General features: G+C 38.5%; 1 protein-coding gene across 1 annotated transcript in view; it reads right to left on the bottom strand.

Annotated features, from left to right (window-relative positions):
• Positions 1 to 22,537, bottom strand: part of TMEM30A (transmembrane protein 30A) — a 43,480-nt gene that overhangs the window by 8,672 nt on the left and 12,271 nt on the right. The window contains exons 2-6 of the mRNA XM_008574282.1: positions 10,599 to 10,706; positions 8,128 to 8,235; positions 5,994 to 6,081; positions 4,201 to 4,344; positions 3,338 to 3,544 (exon numbers count right to left, since the gene is read on the bottom strand). Coding sequence (XP_008572504.1) covers positions 3,338 to 3,544; positions 4,201 to 4,344; positions 5,994 to 6,081; positions 8,128 to 8,235; positions 10,599 to 10,706 — 655 coding nt within the window. The remainder of the gene's footprint in view (positions 1 to 3,337; positions 3,545 to 4,200; positions 4,345 to 5,993; positions 6,082 to 8,127; positions 8,236 to 10,598; positions 10,707 to 22,537) is intronic.

The following is a 22,537-nucleotide window of genomic DNA, read 5'->3' as shown; positions in this document are numbered from 1 at the left end:
GGGGGGGAAAGAGGGATGGGAGAGGGGGAGGGGGAGGGGGGAAAGGGTCACGAAAATCAACTACAATGTATATTGAGAAGTTAAAATAAAAAAATTAATATATATATTCTTATCTATATCTATATAGAGATATGTATGTATGCATATATATGTAAATGATTATGAATATAGTACCACATTGTGTAATCATATAACTCTAAGAGGTTATGTATGAAGATACAATGTTATATGTATGTATGCATATATATACAATGTATGTATCTATTATGTTAACATAGAGTATATGTCATATAATTGAAATGTAATGTATTATATGCAAAATATATATATCTTGTGTAAACATAAAAAAAAAGAAGCCCACTGAAGAAGAGGAGGTTAACACAGACCAGGAGAAAATGGAAGAATCAAGGGGCTAGAAGTCTCTATGAACTCAAAGAGTATGTGTACCAAGAGTCACAAGACTATTAGAGGGCTCTGAGCACAAAATCAAAAAGCATGATACTAAAGATTTAACTAGCTGATTTGGAGCAATGACAAAAATCAGGCTGTGACGCAGAGAGTTGACAGCTAAAACAGAGTGGAAGTGAAGGGTGGATTTTTAAGAAAATCTAAGAAATGAGACACCAGTGTATCAGATGAATTAATCTACATGGACCAGCTCTAGGATTTTGGCAAGAGTTAGGGTAGAGAAGAATACAGAACTAAGTCTCTATGCAAAAAGTTTATAACTTCTTCAAAAGCATCATTTGAATAAAGTGGTAGGTCCCATCATCTGTTTCTCTAGCTTCTGCAACTCTTTATCCCCACAGATGGGGCCCTATGACCCAAAATGGCAGGCTCAGTTCCACTCATTTCTTAAATCAATTCTAACCTGATGCAGGAATAATTTTAAGAGCTCTAACTAAAATAACACTCTGGAGGATGCAGTATCAAATTACCCATGCTAGTCTCTCTCTCTGTATTCCAACCCTAAAAAAAAAGGCCTCTGTCTCAACACAGTATTCCTGGCAAAAAAGAAGGAAAAAATAGTTTTAATATCTAATTCCCACTCTATATCCAATTTTGATAATTAACCCTTGATGCCAGAATATTCCTGTCTTGTCAATCTACAAGATTCCCTGCATTCTTCCTGACAGTTCTCCTCTCAGTGCTTGGGACACTGCTGTAGACTTCCTGGATGCAGACTGTCTGTCAACTAGAATTCCCCACTGCTCCACAAACTTGCCTTTGTTGTGCTCTAGGCTACAGGTTGGTATTTGTCCTTACTCTTTACTAGACCTTTTGGATACTAATTGTAATAAAATTGCCCTCTATTTTGGCTATCCCCTCAGGATAATATTCTTTCTACCAGCACCTGAACTGGGTCTGTCTGTCCAAAATTGTTCCCATATGTGCTTAGTTTCAAAAGCTTGGTTACTTTCAGTCTACCACTATCAAGCCATATTCAGTTGTGTATTCAGATACAATGTCAAGAGACTAGAATCCAAAAAGACCCTTATTTTGAAATCGGATCTATTAATTTGACCATTTGCTAATTAATTATTATAAAACCAAAACTGTAAACTTATGGCTTATAAAGAGCAAAAAATGCAAAGATCATCAAACACTTAAAATGCTAATATTTGGGAAACTTTACATTCACGATACATATAAAAAATAAGCTAGAGATTAAAAGATGTAAGGACTTTGTTTAGAATAAAATAAATTGCCCAATATTTCCCTTTGTATCTTAGCAGATATGGATTGGTCTGACTACCTGAATGAGGTAAGTTGGGGATGCAGCCTATGATGGTGACTGATAGCAAGGTCAAGCCCTTTGGAGTCAACAGCCTGGTTATGAACCCCAGCTCTTCTAATTATTACTTGTGCAACCTAGCGTAGGTTACTTAAGTGCTCTATGTTCCTGTGTCTTCATCTATAACATGGAGATGTGTTACCTCTTAAATTAAACAAAATATGTATGGCAAGTGCATAGCACAGTGTTGACATATAGTCAGAACGAAATAAATGATATTTATCAGCATTAAAGTGAACCTAAGTTATTAATGTGGAATACAGCTAATAATAAAAATGTTTTGATATTATGAACAGATCAATAATTACGAACAATTGTCATGTGAATTAACACATCTGCTGATTTTTAATATCTAAAGACATTTATTAAAACAGTCCACATCATTTCTCAGCCTTTTGGCTAAGATCAAGTGCAAAACAGCCCAGTACCACCAATGCTTATTTAGTATTAGTATTAGTATTATTTAGTATTAGATACACTTACTGGCCTTCCCATTAAGCTCAATTACAATCTCCCCTGTAAAAGTATCTAGCTTATTAATAAACAAGGCACACACTTTTTTTTTTTTTTTTGTCTTTTGTCTTTTTCCGTGTCCGGCAACGGATTGCAACCCTCAGGGTTGTCCCCGTACCGGCCCGGGGACCGGCAACGGGATTGCAACCCTGGTTGTCGCTCCCGCGCTTCGCTCAGCCCGCGAGCGGGAAACGGTCTGTATGTGGGATCCGACCCCTCGGGCGGGAGCGCCGCCGCGCTTCCCAAGCGGCGCACTTATCCAGTGCACCACCGGGCCGGCCCTACAAGGCACACACTTTTTTTTTTTTTTTGTCTCTTGTCGTTTTCCGTGTCCGGCAACGGATTGCAACCCTCAGGGTTGTCCCCGTACCGGCCCGGGGACCGGCAACGGGATTGCAACCCTGGTTGTCGCTCCCGCGCTTCGCTCAGCCCGCGAGCGGGAAACGGTCTGTATGTGGGATCCGACCCCTCGGGCGGGAGCGCCGCCGCGCTTCCCAAGCGGCGCACTTATCCAGTGCACCACCGGGCCGGCCCTACAAGGCACACACTTTTTTTTTTTTTTTGTCTCTTGTCGTTTTCCGTGTCCGGCAACGGATTGCAACCCTCAGGGTTGTCCCCGTACCGGCCCGGGGACCGGCAACGGGATTGCAACCCTGGTTGTCGCTCCCGCGCTTCGCTCAGCCCGCGAGCGGGAAACGGTCTGTATGTGGGATCCGACCCCTCGGGCGGGAGCGCCGCCGCGCTTCCCAAGCGGCGCACTTATCCAGTGCACCACCGGGCCGGCCCTACAAGGCACACACTTTAAGTAATTTTACCAAATGATATGCTTGAAAGCTTAGTATAAAGTTTATACAAATAGAAGGCATTTCTAGAAGATATAAATTAAAAGATACATTCTCATACATACACACATGCTCTTGTAACAATGCAGAAATCGATACTAAAGCAAAATGCCACATAACTGAGATAAGTTTGGACTAGACTCCTTTCAAGTTCTATGAATCTGTATACATAGCCAAAAAAGGATACTGTATGTGATATTCAAATAGTATCGTCCAGCTGGTAATGTCGGATGTAAGTCACTGTTCCGCTCTATAAGACGATATAACTTACGAAAAGTAGGTAATGCTGCAGTACGCATCCAAACAATAAAATCCTCATTTATGAATCCATTATTATCTAGGTCAGAATCCAGCATATATACAGGTTTAAGCCAGTTAACTGGCTTTGTAGTACCTTAAAAAGGAGGAAGGGAGGGATGAGAAAACAAAATATTCAGTTCTACTGGGAGTTTCACTGAAAATTCACTCTATGAACATAAAGATATGCAATACACAATTGAGTGTTTTTATTAATTTCAAAGGTATAAAAATATTCATATTCTACAGAAGTCTTAAAATCTATACTGAAACCAATTCCTCATGTAACAACTTAACAGAAAATTACAAAGACTTGGTTATCTCCATTAAGAGAATACTAAAAGTTGGCTATTGAGTATATAACAAAAGGCACATTACTTAATGCAAAGATATAATGCTAAGAAACATTACATTGTAAAATTAAGGTGGCATAGAAACAAAAATAAATTTAGATAAATAATAGGGGCTTGTTTAAATGAAACTTTGCCACAGTTTTAATAGATTATGGCTGAAATTCTTATAAGAAAACACCAGAGAAATTGAATTCATAATTAAAGTATACATGTCCTTTAGAATTTTAGTACATTAGGACATTTACTTAACCTGGTATGAAATTGAGGAAAGAAATTTTTTTTTTTTTTTTTTTTTTTTTTTTAAAGCATAGAGTTTTTAAAAGATTTTAAAGATAGAAAATTTAAGGTATGTCATTAGAATTCCGAGGTTTTTTTTTAAGGGATATTAATGATGTTTTACCTTTAAATCGTTCTTCCAGGTTTTCTCCTCCAGGGGGATTTCTGAATTTCACATTTTTGTCTGTCCACCAAGCAATACCTTTCTTTTTTAAAGGAATAGGTGTAAGATAAGTGTCATTGCCAACCAGAAACAATTCTAATGTATCTAAACACAAAAAAGAAAAGATATTAATAAAAATTTATTGAAAACCCATAGTACCTGCTTTACTCTATAAGAAATAAGGATCTGGTATTTACTCTCAAAAGTGATTGTAACATAGTAGGCATATGATCCACATTTGTTCTTTATTAATATGCAGATTAGCTATGGCAAGCTTACAATTCTAAAAGGACTTCTCTTCCCTCAATACAGTTCTAAGTAACTTTCTTATATGGCTAGCTAATGTGGGATAAGATCAAATATTTTAATATTAACCCAAATAAAACTGCAAGGCAAATCTGCCTCTCCTTCTTTCCTTTCAATAATGTATTCCTAATAGATTCTGTCTTATACATTTCTCTATATGGACTGTCCAGTACAGTAGCCACTAGGCACACATGGTTACTGAGTCCTTTAAATATGATCAGTCCAAATAAATACACTCTGGAACTATATAATACACATCAGATATAAAAGACTTAGAACAAAAAACAGAATATAAACTATCTCAATAAGTTTTACATACTATCATATGCTGAAATGATATTTTGGATAAACTGGATTAAATAAAATATTTTATTGAAGGGCCAGCCCAGTGGCGCACTCGGTAGAGGGCGGCACTTGGGAGCGTGGCGGCGCTCCCACTGAGGGTTCGGATCCCATATAGAGACCGGTCCGCTCACTGGTTGAGCACGGTGCGGGCGCGACGCCGAGGGTTGTAATCCCGTTGCTGGTCGCGGTACGGGCGCGACACCGAGGGTTGCAATCCCGTTGCTGGTCGCGGTACGGGCGCGACACCGAGGGTTGCAATCCCGTTGCTGGTCGCGGTACGGGCGCGACACCGAGGGTTGCAATCCCGTTGCTGGTCGCGGTACGGGCGCGACACCGAGGGTTGCAATCCCGTTGCTGGTCGCGGTACGGGCGCGACACCGAGGGTTGCGATCCCGTTACCAATCACGAAAAAAGACAAAAAGGAAAAAAATATATATTTTATTGAAATTAATTTCACTAGCTTCTTTTGGCTGTTTTTAATGTCTCTACTAAAAAATTTAAAATTACCTACATGTTCACATATAGGTAATGGTTCACATATAGGTAATATAATGGTTCACATTATATTTCTATCAGATAGTGCTGCTCTAAATGATCAACTATAGCTCCATTTTAATGATATAAATAAAATCATTGGGAAAGTCAGCCTGGCTTTTATTTTACCTTATATGAAATCGGAAGATTAGCAAAATGTCTCTGCTTCTTTTCTTCTCAGAGACAGAAATACATTCTTAAATAGAAGAATGCTCAAAAAAAAATCCACAAAGCATTATAATATCCCATTCAATACCTATATCTTATCTTAAAGGCTCCTGAATTTGAGATACTTATCTTAATATATACTTATCTTAAAGTTGATACACTTATCTTAAAGTATACACTTACTGATATAATTATCTTAAAGTTCTTGAACTTCTCAATTTCATTCATGTTTACTACACTACCAAATCTGTAATAAGATTATACAAATTGTCCAAATTATATACAATGGTACTTCAAACAGTTCACAGAAAAATTGAACTAAAAGATAATACAAATCTTTCCATGAACTTTTTAAAGATAGATATATCTAATCTATATCTATGTTTGTATCTATATCATACCATTAAACATGCTGTTGGCAATAGCTCCACAAGGAGCAATTGGTTTGTCTTCATTTCTTCGATAAGGCTCACACTCTTTACTGGGATTCTGGTTTTCAGAAGGAAAAAAAGAGAGAAATTACTACCCAGGCCTCTGGGATAACTATGAGCTATCCCTAGCTCATTTTTACTGACTGGAAATTCAACCCATACATTTTTCCCACTCATAATGTATACAAAATGAGTCAGTAATGTAAGTAGGCTATAAATAACATCACACTTAAATACTCAATGTATTCCTTAACATTATTGTATTACCTTTGTAATGTAAACCTGACCTGTGTATATTTTGTCATGTATGCATATATCAAATTAATATCTTTTTGATTTTCACTTCAACACAGAAACCATTACACAAAGTTTTCCACCCAAGAAAAATTTTAAAATGGTCTACTGTCAATGGTGCTATAATAAAAAGAATCTTAAACTGGCAGTAAAGAGACTAGAAGTGCTAATTCCTTGGACAACTCCCTTGACGAAACTGGGCTTCACATATAAAATGAACATGTCCAACTAGATAACCTCAAATTTTGTAATTTGGGGTTAAATTCCATGTTTAAGGAAGGAAGAAATCTAATGCAGATTCCTAGAATATACCAGTCTTTAAACTGTGCACCCAGGTGCAAGGAAGAGCATTGGTCTGTACTTCAGATTTAATTTTGACTTAGTCTTTATTGAAGAGCTCAAGGAGATGTGGCAGTTACAGGGTTAAACTAGAGACTATATCAAGTCTAAAGTTATATCTATGTCTGAGTTGTTCTGGGCCTCTCAGGCCACATTAAGCTATGCCTCAAAACACATCAACAGACCAAGATAATCTCAATTTGAAATTAACTAGACCCTAGTTAGATCTCTTAGGGTTATTCCATTACCAGCTAACCTTGACTTGTATCTACATTCTCTATGTCTAGAGACTTTTCCACTGTGTGGGTGGAAAAGACAGCAATGTTTGCTTCATTGGCAACAATTACATAGAATACTTGGGCACTAACCATCACTATGGAAAGCTGAACAACAGTTGTGAAACTATGATCCCCTAAATCCAGATTCCCAAACCAGGCTGGGCATCAGAAGGGGAGCTTATTAAAAATATTCTAAAGCTCCATTTCTGTACCCTGACATATTAGGAGATTTCTGGAATCTATATTTCCAGAAAACTCCTCAGACAATTTTTCAGTAAACCTACCTTATGAATGTGCTGCCCAGGCTTTCCACAAGTTAAAAAATGGAGAGCATACATATTCAATTTTAAAACACAATTCCAGAAGTTAAAAGTAGCTTATTTACTATGATGGTTTAGAAGCTTGTCCCCTCCAAAACTAATGTTGAAACCTGATCCCCAATATGGCAGTGTTGGAAGGCAGGACCGAGTCAGAGGTGTTTGGTCATGTGGGCTATGCCCTCATGAATAGATTAATGCCCTTGTGAATAGATTGATGTCTCAGGAGAGCTGGGGGGGGGGGGGGGGGTGCGTTATCACATTTAGTTCTGTGAAATCTGGTTGTTAAAAAGAGACTGACACCTCTCTTCCCTCTCTTTCTTCCTCTCTTGCCATGTTATCTCACACACACCTGCTCCCCTTCCACTTTCCACCATAACTGGAAGCAGCCTGAGGCCTTCGTCAAACGTAGCTGACCAATCTTGGACATTTCGGCCACCAGAAACATGAGCCAAATAGATCTCTTTTCTTTCTAAATTACTCTGACTCAGATATTCTGTTACAGCAACACAAAACAGACTAAGACATTTACACACTCCTTCCTAGTGTAATAATAATGAACAAACCCAAACAGAACAACCAGAATGCTAGACTCATCAAAATTCCACTTATCAGCAGATTAATGAAGCAAAAATCCTGAAGACACTACTAGAAAAAAGCAGGTGGTAATATGTCTTCTGGATGTAATAAAGCATTAATCTGTACAAATTCTAGGAAAAAAAATTTTTTTAAAAACCCTCACTATACAAACTACAAATGACAAATAACACTTTAATTTCATTCTAACATTATTAAATACTTTGACATTTCTAACTGAAAAATTACATGTTCTTATTTCACAGATATCACATTTTCATATTTCATCACTTTACTTACAAGCAAAGCATTAGAATCTCCGTTTAATTGACTATCATCTCGAGATTTCACATAACGACGATGATTTTGATAGAAATTAGATAGTCCATAATACATAAACACATTGCCCTAGAGAAACAAAAGAGGGAACTTTTTTCACATATATTAAATATAATATTCTATTATATATAAACTTGTGTTATGTGTACATAAAAGTTATATAATTTGGACTTTACTAGTTTGCAACTTGTAAGAACAGGTATTGAGGTGAATTCTGCCAATACTTAGCAATCTAAAATGGTATAATTATTAGTAAGGTTAAAGAAGGTATGTTACAAAAATCCAAGAGTAAATTTTGAAACTATCCTTAGACTTCAAAGAAGTACTATTTACATTAAAAAAATAACCCTCGAGGAATCTCTCAGCCTACCCTGAGCTACTTTCAATTTAAGATCTTCTCTAATTTAGATTGGTCTTCACCCAATTAGCACCAACTTTTTAGAGAGATAATGGCCAAACTTTCATTTTTTGTCCAGGTCAATTCTGAACTTGAATCAGGATATAATAAACTTCTCAAAAGGACACTGTATAAGATTAGCAATTAATAAACTAGTAATTAGTAAAGTATCTAAGACAGTGAGTCACTTTATAATAATCAAAAAAAGTACTTAAACTATTTAGTGAAGCCAACTTTGAAATAACTTGGGAAAGAAGGGTGACCTACATACACTAAATTATTTAGGAGATGCTAAGAAGCCATCTTAAATGACTACAATTTTTAGAGGTAGCAAAACCATTATGGTTTTTTTTCTTCTTTCTGGTTGCTACCTCTATTTTCTATATTCTTATCCTCAATTAAAAGGAATTCAGTAACATAAGTATGCTTTATTTGATTTGCTACTTTCATATACATTATTATTTATTTAAAGTTTGATTTTCAACGTTGAACCATGCAAACTTTCCCATTCTATATAAAGGAAATGTTTACATGGGGACCTTTTTTTGGGTGGGAGGGGAGGATCAAAATCACATCACTGAAACAGAGACAATGATGATACTTTTAAAAAAAAAGTATTACCTCAATTAAGAATCAGTACAGTAAATTCAATTTGCAAATTGAGCAAGAGATCCTTTCAATGAATTTTGAACTTCCCTAAAAAGGCTTTAGTCCAATTAAAAGTTTGGGCTTGTGAAGAAACATAGAACCCACCAGAAAATGAATCTGTTGATCGCCTTTGCAAACGAAAAGTTCTAAAATAAGTGTTTTTGAATGGGGGAGGAGACTAATGGAATTTCTAAATCATTACAAGTCTCTCATTTCTTCCATTCTACCTCTTCTGACAAAAGCAGAACTTAGTGCATCTTTATAGTTTACCCATCACATTGAAAAACAAAGGATTTTTATAGACGCTTTGAATTTCTATGTTATTTTGGCTGAAACAAAGTTAAATGATTAAATACCTATCTTCTCCCAAATTTGTTTTCATGTTTTTTTCTTTTTTTTTTTTTTTTTTAAAAAAGATGACCGGTAAGGGGATCTTAACCCTTGACTTGGTGTTGTCAGCACCACGCTCACCCAGTGAGCAAACCGGCCATCCCTATATGGGATCCGAACCCGTGGCCTTGGTGTTATCAGCACCGCACTCTCCCGAGTGAGCCACAGGCCGGCCCAATTTTCATGTTTTTTTCAAAGGCAGCATTATCCTGTCCTTTACCACTGTGCAAGAGAATCTATAACCATTAGATGGCAACCATCTCCCAGGAACTACTAAAGTCGTCTCTACCTTTAGAAAATCTGATATGCAGAAAATCTAAAAAACTGGCATGTATTAAAGAAGTTTTGATCCCTGAAAAATAATTGTTTTAAGCTCAGTTTTCAGACAAAGGAGAGTACAAAGTGGTCTTTCCATGCCTATTCTCAATTTTTATGTCCTTTAACATGTGCTCAGTGGAATCAGTGTGAATGTAAAAGACACAAAGACACGTGCACGCGCGTGCATGCACACAAAAACACGGGGAAATCTACTTATCAAAATATAAAAGATCAGTAAAGTTTTAATAAGTGTTTACATTTTTGATAATGCTTCCTATTCCATAGAAGAATAATTCCATTGAATGATAGAATTAGTGTTTATTTTCTAAAGTAAAACTTGTTTTAATATTAAAAGCATGCAAAACAATTTGAGCAATAATTTTAAAAATACAATCACGTGTAGATATAAACGATAGAAAACTGATTTGTACAATTACAAAATTTTCCAGTGAAAGGATAAAATATATCTTAAATTTTGTCTAAAACATACTAAGTAACCACTCAAATAAATGTATTTAATTACCAGACAGCAAAATACAACAACAAAACTAAAAGTGTATGAACTCCAATAAATTAAAAAAGACTTTTCTATTAAAAAAAAACTAATAAAAAACATCTAGAACAATATCAACACTTTTAAAAGCACAGCTTTTCTAACACATTACTTAGAAACACAGACCTCAAATGACTCTTCCAGAGTGAAGTTAATGGTACAAATGCAAGGTGTCACAGCCGGAGACAAACATTTATTGCAAGGACTGGAAGGCTCTGTTCCGGTATAATCAATCTGTAAGAGAAAAATATAACTAAGTACTTCCTTAAAGAAACTACATACCTAAAACACTATGAAATAACTTGCTACAAGAAAGAAAAATAAGTCCAATGAATCAATCTACAGTCCAGACAAAAAACTGATTTTAAGGTCATCTGTCTGACAGTGTGAGGTAGTAAAAATTAGAAATGGTCCTCTGTTGTTCTACTGGCTGATCTTTCCAAGTAAAGTCCTCTCTCATTTTTAGCAAAAGAAATACAATTATGCATAAAATCATTCAAAACTGTATGATGCATATTTAAATAGCTATAAAGTCTAAACTATTAAAATACTAGATGAATAAAGATCATCAATAAATCAGCTTTTCAGCTTAAATCTTTCTATCATAAATACTTTTCAGTCACCACCACTTCCCATGGTACACTTTCAAATTAAAAAAAAAAAGAAAAAAAATTATAAGGTTTTCAAAGGTTACAATTTTTTTCAAAACTTGGTGTTAAATTTGTCTTGTCTTTGTCCTGGGTTCCTGGCAGGGCACTTCACCCTTGGAATTTCCCCAGTGATAGGAGTAACCCTGCTATCATAAGCCCCTTGATTCACACCAGATTTTATACTAACAAGAGGGCTTGGGATGGTGGCTGGTCACCAGAAAGACCAATCTTGTGATTATAGGCTTTAGTTCAGCCCAACACCTGGGCAAGGAGCAGGACTGGAAATTTAGTTCAACCAAATAGCCAATGTTCAATCATGCCTACATCAGGAAATTGCAATAGACACTCTGGACACTGAAGTGCAGGGGAAATTTCTGGTTGGTGAACCCACTGATGTGCTGGGAGGGTGACGTGCCATGCGTATACAAAGAGAGGGCACAGAAGCTCTGTGTTCAGGACTCTTCCAGACTGCGCCCTATGTGTCTCTTCCAGGAATTGTCCCACCCCCAGATTTATAGCCAGTTGGTCAAAAGTGTGGGTGACCTAGAGTAGAGACCCCTAAACTTGCAACTGGCATCTGAAGTGAGGGCAGTCTTATGAGGAGGTGGGGGGCAGGATCTTGGGAACCCCCTGGATTTGGAGCTGACTGGAAAGAAATGTATATGGCCTGGGGATTGAACTTGCAGCTGCTGTCTGAAGCAGTGACAGTCTTGTTGGGGACCATACCCTTAAACTTGTGAGGTCTGATACTCACTTAGGGTGGTCAGTGTCAGAATTGAATGGCAGTATACTGATTGATGTCAAAAAACCTGATCTGCTAGCTAAATTGAAAGACTTTTTTCCCATTATAAATAAAAAAAAATTTTTTTCAATAGACTTTTATTTTTTAAAGTACTTTTAGGTCTATAGCAAAATTGAACAGAAAGTACCATAAGTTCCCATATAGCCTGTGACCCACACGTGCATAACCTCCCCCTCTATCAACCTCAGCCACCAAAGTGCTATATTTGTTATAATCGATGAACCTACATTGACACATTGCCATCACCCAAAGTCCATAGTTTATATCAGGGTTCACTCTTGGTGTTGTATACACTATGGGTTTTGACAAATGTATAATGACATATATCCACCATTATAGTATCATATAGAATAGTTTCACCGCCCTAAAAATCCTCTGTACTCTGCCTATTCATCCCCCATCTCCCCACTAATCCCTGGCAATCACTGATCTTTTTACTGTCTCCATAGTTTTGCTTTTTCCAGAATGTCATATAGTTAAAATCATACAGCATGCAGCCTATCCACACTGTCTTCTTTCACTTAGTAATAAGCACTTAAGGATTTACATGTTTTTTCATGGCTTCATAGCTTATTTATTTTCAGCACTGAATAATATTCCACTGTCTGGATTACCACAGTTTATTTATCCATTCACCTACTAAAGGACATCTTGGTTAATTCCAAGTTATGGCAATAATGAATAAAGCTTCTATGAATATCCGTATGCAGGTTTTTGTATAAACGTAAGTTTTCAACTCCTTTAGGTAAATAAAAGGAGTGCAACTGCTGCATCATATGGTAAGAGTATGTTTACTTTTGTAAGAAACTGCCACAGTGTCTTCCTAAAGAGCTGTACCATATTGCATTCCCACCATCAATGAATGACAGTTCCTGTTGCTCCACACCAGCATCTGATGTTGCTAGCATTTTGGATTTTCACCATTCTACTAGTAGGTAGTGGTATCTCATTGCTGTTTTAATTTGCAATTCCCTAACAACATTTGAAGTATCTTTCACACGTTTACTTGCCATCTGCATGTTACAGACTGAATGTTTGTGTCTCCCCCCCACCCCCAAATTCATATGGTGAAGCCCTAACCTCCAGTATGATAATGTTTGGAGGTGGGGCCTTTGGGCAGTAATTAGGTTTAGATGAGGTCATGAGGGTGGGGCCTCCATGATGAGATTAGTATCCTTATGTGAAGAGGACGAGAGACCAGAGCTCTATCATCTGAGGACAAAGCAAGAATGCAGCCACCTAAAGACAGGAAAAGAGTCATCAGTAGGAACCACATCTTCTGGAATCTTGATCTTAGGACTTCCCAGCCTCCAGAACTGTGAGAAATAAATGTCTGTTGTTTAAGCCACCCAGACCACAGTATTCTGTTATAGCAGTCCCAGCTAATTAAGACACTGTTATATGTTCTTTGGTGAGGTTTCTATTCAGGTCTTGTGCCCATTTTTAATCACATTGTTCATTTTCTTATTGTTGAGTTTTAAGAGTTCTTTGCATATTTTGGATAATAGTCCTTTATCAGATATACCATGGCAAATATTTTCTCCCAGTCTGTGGCTTGTCTTCTCATTCCCTTGATAAAAGAAGAATTTTATCATAAACAGCCCTAATTACTTGTACCTTAATAACACACACAAAAAATTATTCATCTAATCTTTATTTCTGGAAGAAACTGAACATATAAACTTTACATGTGGATGTTCAATTTCTCTTTATAACTGAAAAAAGATAAAAGGAAGGTTAAAATCTGTATCTACAAAATAGAGCCAGCATCTAATTACAACATCTATTTACCTTTTAAAGTTCATATAATTGCTTAATAAAACATGGTTTTGTCAAACTCTGATATAATCTCCTATAGAAATGTTTTCCACGAAAACTTGTTCACTAGTGAAACTTTGTTCTGAGAAAATTTTCTTTCACTGTAAATATCTAAGAAAAGCTAGGCACATCACTAAAACAAATAAACTAAAAACACAGGTCTCCCAAATGAAGAGCGGCAAAGCATATGTAATTTGGAATAGACCTACTTGGCCACAAATTTGCACACAGAGCCTAGGCATGCACAATATTCCACTTAACCACCAAATTTTGTGATGTTGAGGAGATGAAAAAAAAGATGAGACCATGTAGAAGAACAAATTATATTTAGAAATCTCTGTACATTTTATCCCTTCTTTTTTAAGACTAATCTAAGGATTAAAAAAAAAGTTGCCAGCTGGTCCTATTTTCATATTGTATGTTTTTGAACAGAAACCTCTCAAATCACTCTCTAGGGCAAAGTTTCTAGGACAAAGTCTGAAAGAGATATCATCAGTTGTGATAAAGCAAGGAGATACATTCATTACTTAACTAAGAAAAATAATTAAATTGATGGAATTTGAAATCTAATAAATTATACTACAGTGTAAACCTGAACATTTTATTGGAACCAGGAATAATGCTGAATATTAAATTTCACTTGAACAAAATCACAGGATAGCTGCAACATTTTCATCACAATCTATTGATTACAATTTATAAAATGTATAAAAAAAATTACATGTCTTTTGATTCCAGGAAAATCTGAAAGGAGTCTTTAAAAAAATCATTATCATTAACATATTAAGCCTTACTATATGCAAGGCATGATACAAGGTACAACATATATACAAAAGCAATCGTATTTTATACTTAGTCAATGCAGTTTACACAGCTCTTACTTTCTTAAATATTTCATCTGATCCTCACCAAAATCTTATAGTGTTAAGCTACATTTCAGATAAAAAGAACATGTTCAGAAACTTGCCCAAGGTCACACAAGTAGCAATAGCTAGTGCTGACTCTAAGCCTAATGTTCTTACTACTAAACTGCTTTTTCTCAAGAACAGTTAGTCCCCTTTGCCATCTAACAGAGTACTTTATCAAAGATAGCACAGGAATACAAAGAAAGCTACTATAAAATGCTACGTGCTAAACTGGATGGCATAGAGGGACAATAAATAGTAGATGGACCAGTATTTTCTCACTGAGAAGAAAGAGGATTTGAACAGAGCCATAAAAGAAAGACGAAAAGAAGAGAAAGAAGGGGCATATGGGAAAGAAAGAAAGTAGAAAGCATGAAGTACATTTAAAAACAATGAGCATAAACCTTTGGATTTGTAGAGAGTTTTCATGCTGGAAGGAAATAAGACAAGGCTAAGAAGGTAAACTGGAGCCATAATTATATGTTGTGTTTTACTGACTAGTGTTTATTGAATGTGTACTAAGTGCCAAACATTACAGTGTATTAAATGCCAGACATTATTATTATATATCATCTCATTTAAAAAGTACAATAGCCCGGCAAAGTTTGCTTTTATTTTCCTTATTTTAAATTAGGAAACTGTCATTTAGGAAGTTTTGGTAATTTTCTCAGGATCACCCAGCTAGTAATTCTGAGCAAGAGTATGAACTCAGCCCTGCCTGACTCCAACACCTATGCTGTTTCCACTATACTTTGCCCTCTCACACAGTGGACATGTGCTTTCTGATATACAACTCAGGTCCTCCAGATTATAAGAATGAAGAAAAACCTCTGATAGATAATTGTGATTTGTTACTTTGTTGTTGTTTTTATTTACCTGACTAGCATTCAAACACATTTCCAAGTACTGTGGAATTCTCTACTGTGAGAATTTTGGAGGGATGTGGGGCTCCACCTCCCACGTCAGAAGCCAAAGGGAGAGATGGATACTTCTCCCTAATCCATGGTAGCCAGTACAAAAGTACAAGATCTAGACATCAATCACACAGTTCCACATACATCACTGAATACTAGAAGACAAAGACAGGAGTGGGTGTGATTAAATTAGCAGCCACAGCAGTCGTCCAGCAAGAATTCAGCAGCAGCTGTGGCTTCTGGACTGGACTGTTTATGCTTTCTAACCTCCCTTATTTCCCACCTGTCTCCAAACCTGATTCTTTAGGTTTCCATCCATTTTGTGTGATCTACCCAATCCTTTCTAATAAATTCCATTCCTGTCTAAGCTAGCCAGAGTTGGTTAGTGCTGCTAACAGCAGTCTCTGAAAGCTAAGTAACCCTGAGTGTAAAATGTCCTGCAGGAAATTAGGAACCAGAGGGATTTTGAGGACAGTAACATAATCAAACATGCAAATGAACAGATAAAAAGACAGTCTAGAAAGTGGGCCTTTCATTTACTTCCAAATGTCCCATATTGATCATTCATTCACCTAATATTTATTGAGTGCCTGTATGTTATAGGCCATGAGGAATCTGCCTAGTAACTGACCTCCTGGAGCTCAGTGTCTAATACAGAAAATACTCATTTAAATGGAATAGATATAAAAATAAAATAGAATAAAATAAAATGGAGTAGATGTTTTAATAAAAGTACAGGTACTACAGAAATACAACCTGGTCTAGTAGTCAGCAAATTTCTCCACAAGAACTGCTGAGTAGATGGTATCTACAAGGAGACAGTAAAAAGAGGGACTACATCCTTGACTGAAGGCTTAGCACATGAACAGACCCAAAAAGTACATAATTTAAGACTTCAAATAAGGTTCTGAGTTAGAAATAAAGATCTAAGAATCAGTGGTTCTGTAGTTATCTAATTTTTCTAGAGTATAAATTTGGCAAAACAATTGGCAATCAGAAATAAGAAAAATTTAGGTCTCAGAAAAACAACAGTGGAGTTAGAGGACAGAGTAGAAGTTAAAGGAATAGCTTTTGCAACTCTGAGCCACTATAAGCTACAGCAGTGTGGCTTTGTAGTCCAGATGACAAAATGTGGATAGAGCTGTGCAGAAGGCCATTCCAGCACTACTCTAGAATTCCTGGTAATGGTAGCATTGACAGCTTCATAAGATAGCACCCTTCGCTTGAACACTCGTACTCACGAGGTACAGAAAAACCAGCAGCAACAAAGAAGCTCATTCAAGCGACATAAGGTACAGTAGACATCAGCTAGGGGCTAAGAAGATTATGACATTAACCCTGCTCCAGATGACAAGAGCAAATAACTTTAGTTTTCTGATTCATACTAGTACCACTGTTGTGACACCATAGCAGCAAATTTCTCTGCTTTGCCATTGAGAGATCTCAGGCAAAAAAAAAAAAAAGGCTATAAGGACTAAGTAGTTGTCCATGTTCTTGCCTCAAACAAAGAAATGTAAGTTACAATGCTTCCTACCCAGGACACAAAAATGAGGCATATCACCAAGTTTTCCACAGAGGTTACTATCATTGTACACTAAGTCATCTGTATAATCCAGGCCCTGGTAGGAGAGAAGGTAGGTATGGATTTCGAGAGTGAGAGGAGATGATAAATGGGCGCAATAAGGGGGCAGGGTACGCTGGAGTATTTTAAAGAATTTAAAATACTTCCTTTTTATTAAATAATCAGTGTAGAAAAATACCCACCCCCAAAATATGGATAAGCAGGACAGCACTTGATTAACCTAATTGCTCTGAAAAGCAATGATAACTATGGTTTAGTCATCAGATGAAAGTAGAGAAAAGAAATAAACCATATATAAATTATTTAGAACCTCATGAAAGTTACCAGTTAAAATGAATTTTTAAAAACCTTACAGTCACTCTAGATCATTTATTTATTTGTTCGTTCATTCATTCATTCATTCATGCATTCGTTCATTCACTGGCTGACTGGTGGTACAGGGATCCAAGCACTTGACCTTAGTGTTATAACACCATGCTCTAACCAACAGAGCTAACTGGCCAGTCTAGATCATTTTATTTTTGAAGATTTGTTTAAAAGGAATCATCAAGGGCTAGCTAGTTAGCTCACTTGGTTAGAGCTTGGTACTGGTAATACCAAGGTCAAGGGTGCGGATCCCCACACTGGTCAGCCACCAAAAAAATTCTATGGATCATATGAAATCTATTATGTTTCTGTAAATTAGAGGATATAGGTGGGCACCATAAAGCAAGGTTTTTACTTCTAATCCAATCAGTAAGTCACAATCTCACACTTTGAAATGATACATGAATTAGGTAATACATAAATGTAAATTGACTCTAAAGAAAGGACAGCTATTACTTCCCAAATACCCACTCCATGCTAGAACTGTTCTTAGTCTTTCACAAATGAGGTAAGTGACATTCCAAGGTGAAATGACTGCCCATTAGTTTTTATAGGACTACTGTAACAATCTACCACATACTGGACATCTTTGAACAAGAGACATTTATTCTCTCATATTTCTGGAGGTTACAAGTCCAAATTCAAGGTGTCCACAATCCCTCTGAGACTCTGGGTGAAACCTTCCTTGCCTCTTGCTAGCTTCTAGCAGTGGCTGGCAATACTTGGAGTTCTTTGACTTGCGGTTGCATCACTCCATCTCTGCCTCTGTTGTTACATGGCATTCTCTGTCTCTGTCTTCATATCATCTTCCTTTTGTGTGTGTCAGTTTCTTCTTATAAGCACATCAGTCATATTGCATAGGGGCCAAATAAAGTGAATGTGACTGTGAATGTGACTTTATTTCCAAATAAAGTCACATTCACAGATACTAGGAGTTAGATTTTAACATACCTTTTGAGGGACACAATTCATCCCATAACAGTGATAGAATCAGATCTGTCTAGCTCTAAAGTTGCTGTTCTTTTCATCAGACTGTGCTGCTCCTTCCCATAATCTTAAATAACATGCACCCCACAATAATTTAAATATGGAAGTCAATTTAAAAGACAGTGTATTTTAAAATAAAAGTGGCACCAATCATTAATACGCTAAGATTTTAAAACAGTACTGCCAAAGCTTCAAATTCTTCATCTACAACATAGACTAAAAACATCTTTGTTATGATAGGTAGCCATCATCTCAAGATCACTTAACTATTAGAGTTCAAAATAGAATTTTATAACACACATTTCCATACACAAAGTTCTGATATATGGCATTTAACTCATTTCTACAAATAAAAAAATAAATGAATTCCACCATTAAGTTTTAGTTTACCCCTCAAAAGTTTTACTAAGGTACCAAGTTATAAAAACTGCTTAGGACACAACTGATGAAAATGGCTTTGTTAATTATGTTCCAACCTATACAATAGGGTAGATCAAATAAATAGATAATTAACATGAATAAGGCAGAGCTTTGTATTTGAGAAAGTATAGGGCCTTTTCCCTATAAAACATTGTTTTTGTATAGTCATATAACCAATATTCAAATAGCAGTGGCCTTTGCCTTTGTCTCCAGTGGTACTTCCCAACAATATTTTCATGCTGCCTCATGTTATGTGCCATCCATTATATCACTCTCTCTAAATCATCACTGATCTTATCTCCAACCCCTAGTCCCATTTTTATGTTCCCTGGTGTATTCACTTGGTTGAATACATCTTCCTTCCCAAATGGAACTCCTATTTCTATTTCAAATCCATGGTAATCTTCTGAAAATTAAGCCACATGTATACGATTTGTTAACCTTTTTGGTTATGCTTCACTAAACACTTGACTTAAAGTGATGGTTCATTGGATCCCTTAACCTCATACATGTGGTCTTTTGACTGATATCTGTAAATGGTACCACATCGTCCCAAGCATCCAATGCTCAAAATCTTGGCACCATCTTTGACATTAGTCTCCACGTTATGCCAATTCTTCCTTAACAATATGCTTACTATCCTTGAATTTCACTCTCATTTGTTCCACCATAGTTCAGACTTTGAGAACTCATACCAGTTTTTGAAAAGGAAGAAGAAAAAGTAATGGCTTTTAAAAAATCAAATAGAAACAATTTCTAAACATTTTAAAAAACTAAATATAATTGTATACACTGTGAGAACTGAGAGCTTAGAATTAAAGCCATTGTTAGTATATTAATGAACAATGTTAATAGATGCTGTAATACCACATAATCATTCTTAATCATTTTAAATAATTTTAGCAATTCAACTACAAATCGATGTATTTGGTGTTTGGTCTACAGTTTCCAATTTTTCAGAACTATTAAGTGAGCAACAATACTTCCTTCTAAAATAGGCAACAAAAAGTATGCATGAGTGCATGTGTGTATGTGGATGGGTGTGTGTGGTGGGAGGGGTATTTTAGACCATTTTTTAATCCGTGCATTCCCCCTTCTGTGCTGCAGCATTTGCCAATCAACCTGTTTGCTAAAATTTCAGCACTCTCTAGATTACTGTTCAACAGACAGATTTGTTTTGCTTTTAGATATGAATGGATATCATAGTTGTACAAGTTTGATCTTGCAGTACATAACATTTTTCTTTGCTAATTTTAGTAACTCCTTCAGACTCATAATACCATTGAGATGATCAATAAACTGCAATAAACTTTTAAAATGTCTTGATTATACCCATAGAGTTTCATTCATGAGGCTCTAGGCATTGTGCTACAGGATGAAAACACAAAGTGGAAAAATACATCATTCATGCCACAAAAGAATTTACAGACTAGTGAGAGAGAAAGTCAGATTAATCAATAATTATAGGATATAATATGATAATGACAAGCCATAAGCTAGTACTTATAGGACCTGAGAGAAGCATATACTCATAAACTGGGTGGGGAAAGAGAGGAATCAGGGAAGACTTTCCATAATGTTGACAGGAACTAACTTTGAAAAACAGTACAATGAGGACTAGCACTTTAGGGCCTGCCTGGGAACCAGAGGCTTGGATCTGGGGACGGGACCCCACTCCCACTTCCAGGCAAATGGCACCAGTGTGTCAGGGCCAGCCTGGGAACCCAAGGCACGGAGAAGGGGACTGGACCCCCCTCCCACAACCAGGCACACCACGCCAGCACTACAGAGCCCACCCAGGGAACTGAGGCATGGAGAAGGGGACCAGACCTTTCTCCCACAACCAGGGACACCACGCCAGCACCTTGGGGCCTGCCTGGGGACTCCAGGCAAGGAGAAGGGGAACAGACCTCTCTCCCATAACCAGGCACACCGTGCCAGCACTTCAGGGCCTGCCCGAGGACCCGAAGCATGGAGAAGGGGAATGGACCACTCTCCCACAACCAGGCACACTGCGCCAGCACCTTGGGGCCCACCCAGGGGCCCAGGGTATGGAGAAGGGGACCGGACCACCCTCCCACAACCAGGCACACTGTGCCAGCACCTCAGGGCCCACCCAGGGACCCAGGGCATGGAGAAGAGGACCAGACCTCTCTCCCACAACCAGGCACACCAAGCCAGTGCCTTGGGTCCTGCCCAGTGACCCAAGGCATGGAGCCAGGAACCGGACCCTCCTCCCACAACAAGGCACACCATGCCAGCACGTCGGGGCCCACCCTGGGACTCAAGGGAAGGAGAAGGGGACTGGACGTCTCTCCCACAACCAGGCACACCAAGCCAGTGCCTTGGGTCCTGCCCAGTGACCCAAGGCATGGAGCCAGGAACCGGACCCTCCTCCCACAACAAGGCACACCATGCCAGCACGTCGGGGCCCACCCTGGGACTCAAGGCAAGGAGAAGGGGACTGGACGTCTCTCCCACAACCAGGCACACCATGCCAGCACCTCAGGGCCCGCCCGGTCCAGAGGCATGCAGAAGGGGACTGGACCTCTCTCCCACAACCAGGCACACCATGCCAGTGCCTCAGGGCCCACCTAGGGACCCAAGGCATGGAGAAGGGGACCAGACCTCTCTCCTACAACCAGGCACACCAAGCCAGTTCCTCAGGTCCCATCCAATGACCTGAGGTATGGAGCCAGGGACCAGACCTTCCTCCCATACCAGGCACAAAATGCCAGCACCTTGGGGCCCACCGGGGTACCTGAGGCATGGAAAAGGGGACCAGACCCTCCTCCCACAACCAGGCACATGGCGCCAGCACCTTGGGGCTCACCCAGAGACCTGTGGCATGGAGAAGGGGACCAGACTGCCCTCACTCAACCAGGAGCACCAAGCCAGCTCCTTGGTTCTCACCCGGTGACCAAAGGCATGGAGAAGGGGACTTGCCACCCCTCCCACAACCAGGCACACGGCACCAGCGCCTTGGGGCCTGCCCAGGGACCAGAGGTGTGGAGAAGGGGATCAAACATACCCCACAACCAGGCATAACACCAGGGCCAAGGAGCATACCAAAAACAGCATCTCCATGTGGGTGACCCCCCACAGCCACCACAATAACCATGGCTGCTGCGAAAGCGGCTAGACAACCACCACGCAGATGGTCTGCCAACCACTGGAGTGCATTCACACAAGAAGAGTCACCAGCAGAGACAAAGAAAAGAAGAGGATGTCTCTTTCCACAAAGCCCATTTCAGAGTGACAGAAGAAGCATCTGCTCTATGATAGTATTGGGAGACCTGATCACATCTCTCAGCATTGGACAGATCATCTAGGCAACAAATTAACAGAGTAACCATTATTCTTTCAGAAGTAGAGAAGAAATCTAGGGCAATTAGAGGGGGGAGGGGAAGGGAGTGAGGAAAGGGGAGAGATTGGACAAGGGGCCTAAAGAATAATTACGATCGGGGCCAGCCCAGTGGCGCACTGCTACAGTGCGCCGCTTGGGAGCGCGGCGGCGCTCCTGCCGAGAGTTCGGATCCCACGTACAGACCGGCCGCTCACTGGCTGAGCGAGGTGCGGGCGCAACACCAAGGGTTGCAATCCCGTTGCCGGTCCCGGTCC

The sequence above is a fragment of the Galeopterus variegatus genome, unplaced genomic scaffold (genome assembly GCF_000696425.1).
Source record: "Galeopterus variegatus unplaced genomic scaffold, G_variegatus-3.0.2 Scaffold1027, whole genome shotgun sequence".
Lineage (NCBI taxonomy): Eukaryota > Metazoa > Chordata > Mammalia > Dermoptera > Cynocephalidae > Galeopterus > Galeopterus variegatus.
This window is presented reverse-complemented; position numbering and strand designations above follow the sequence as displayed.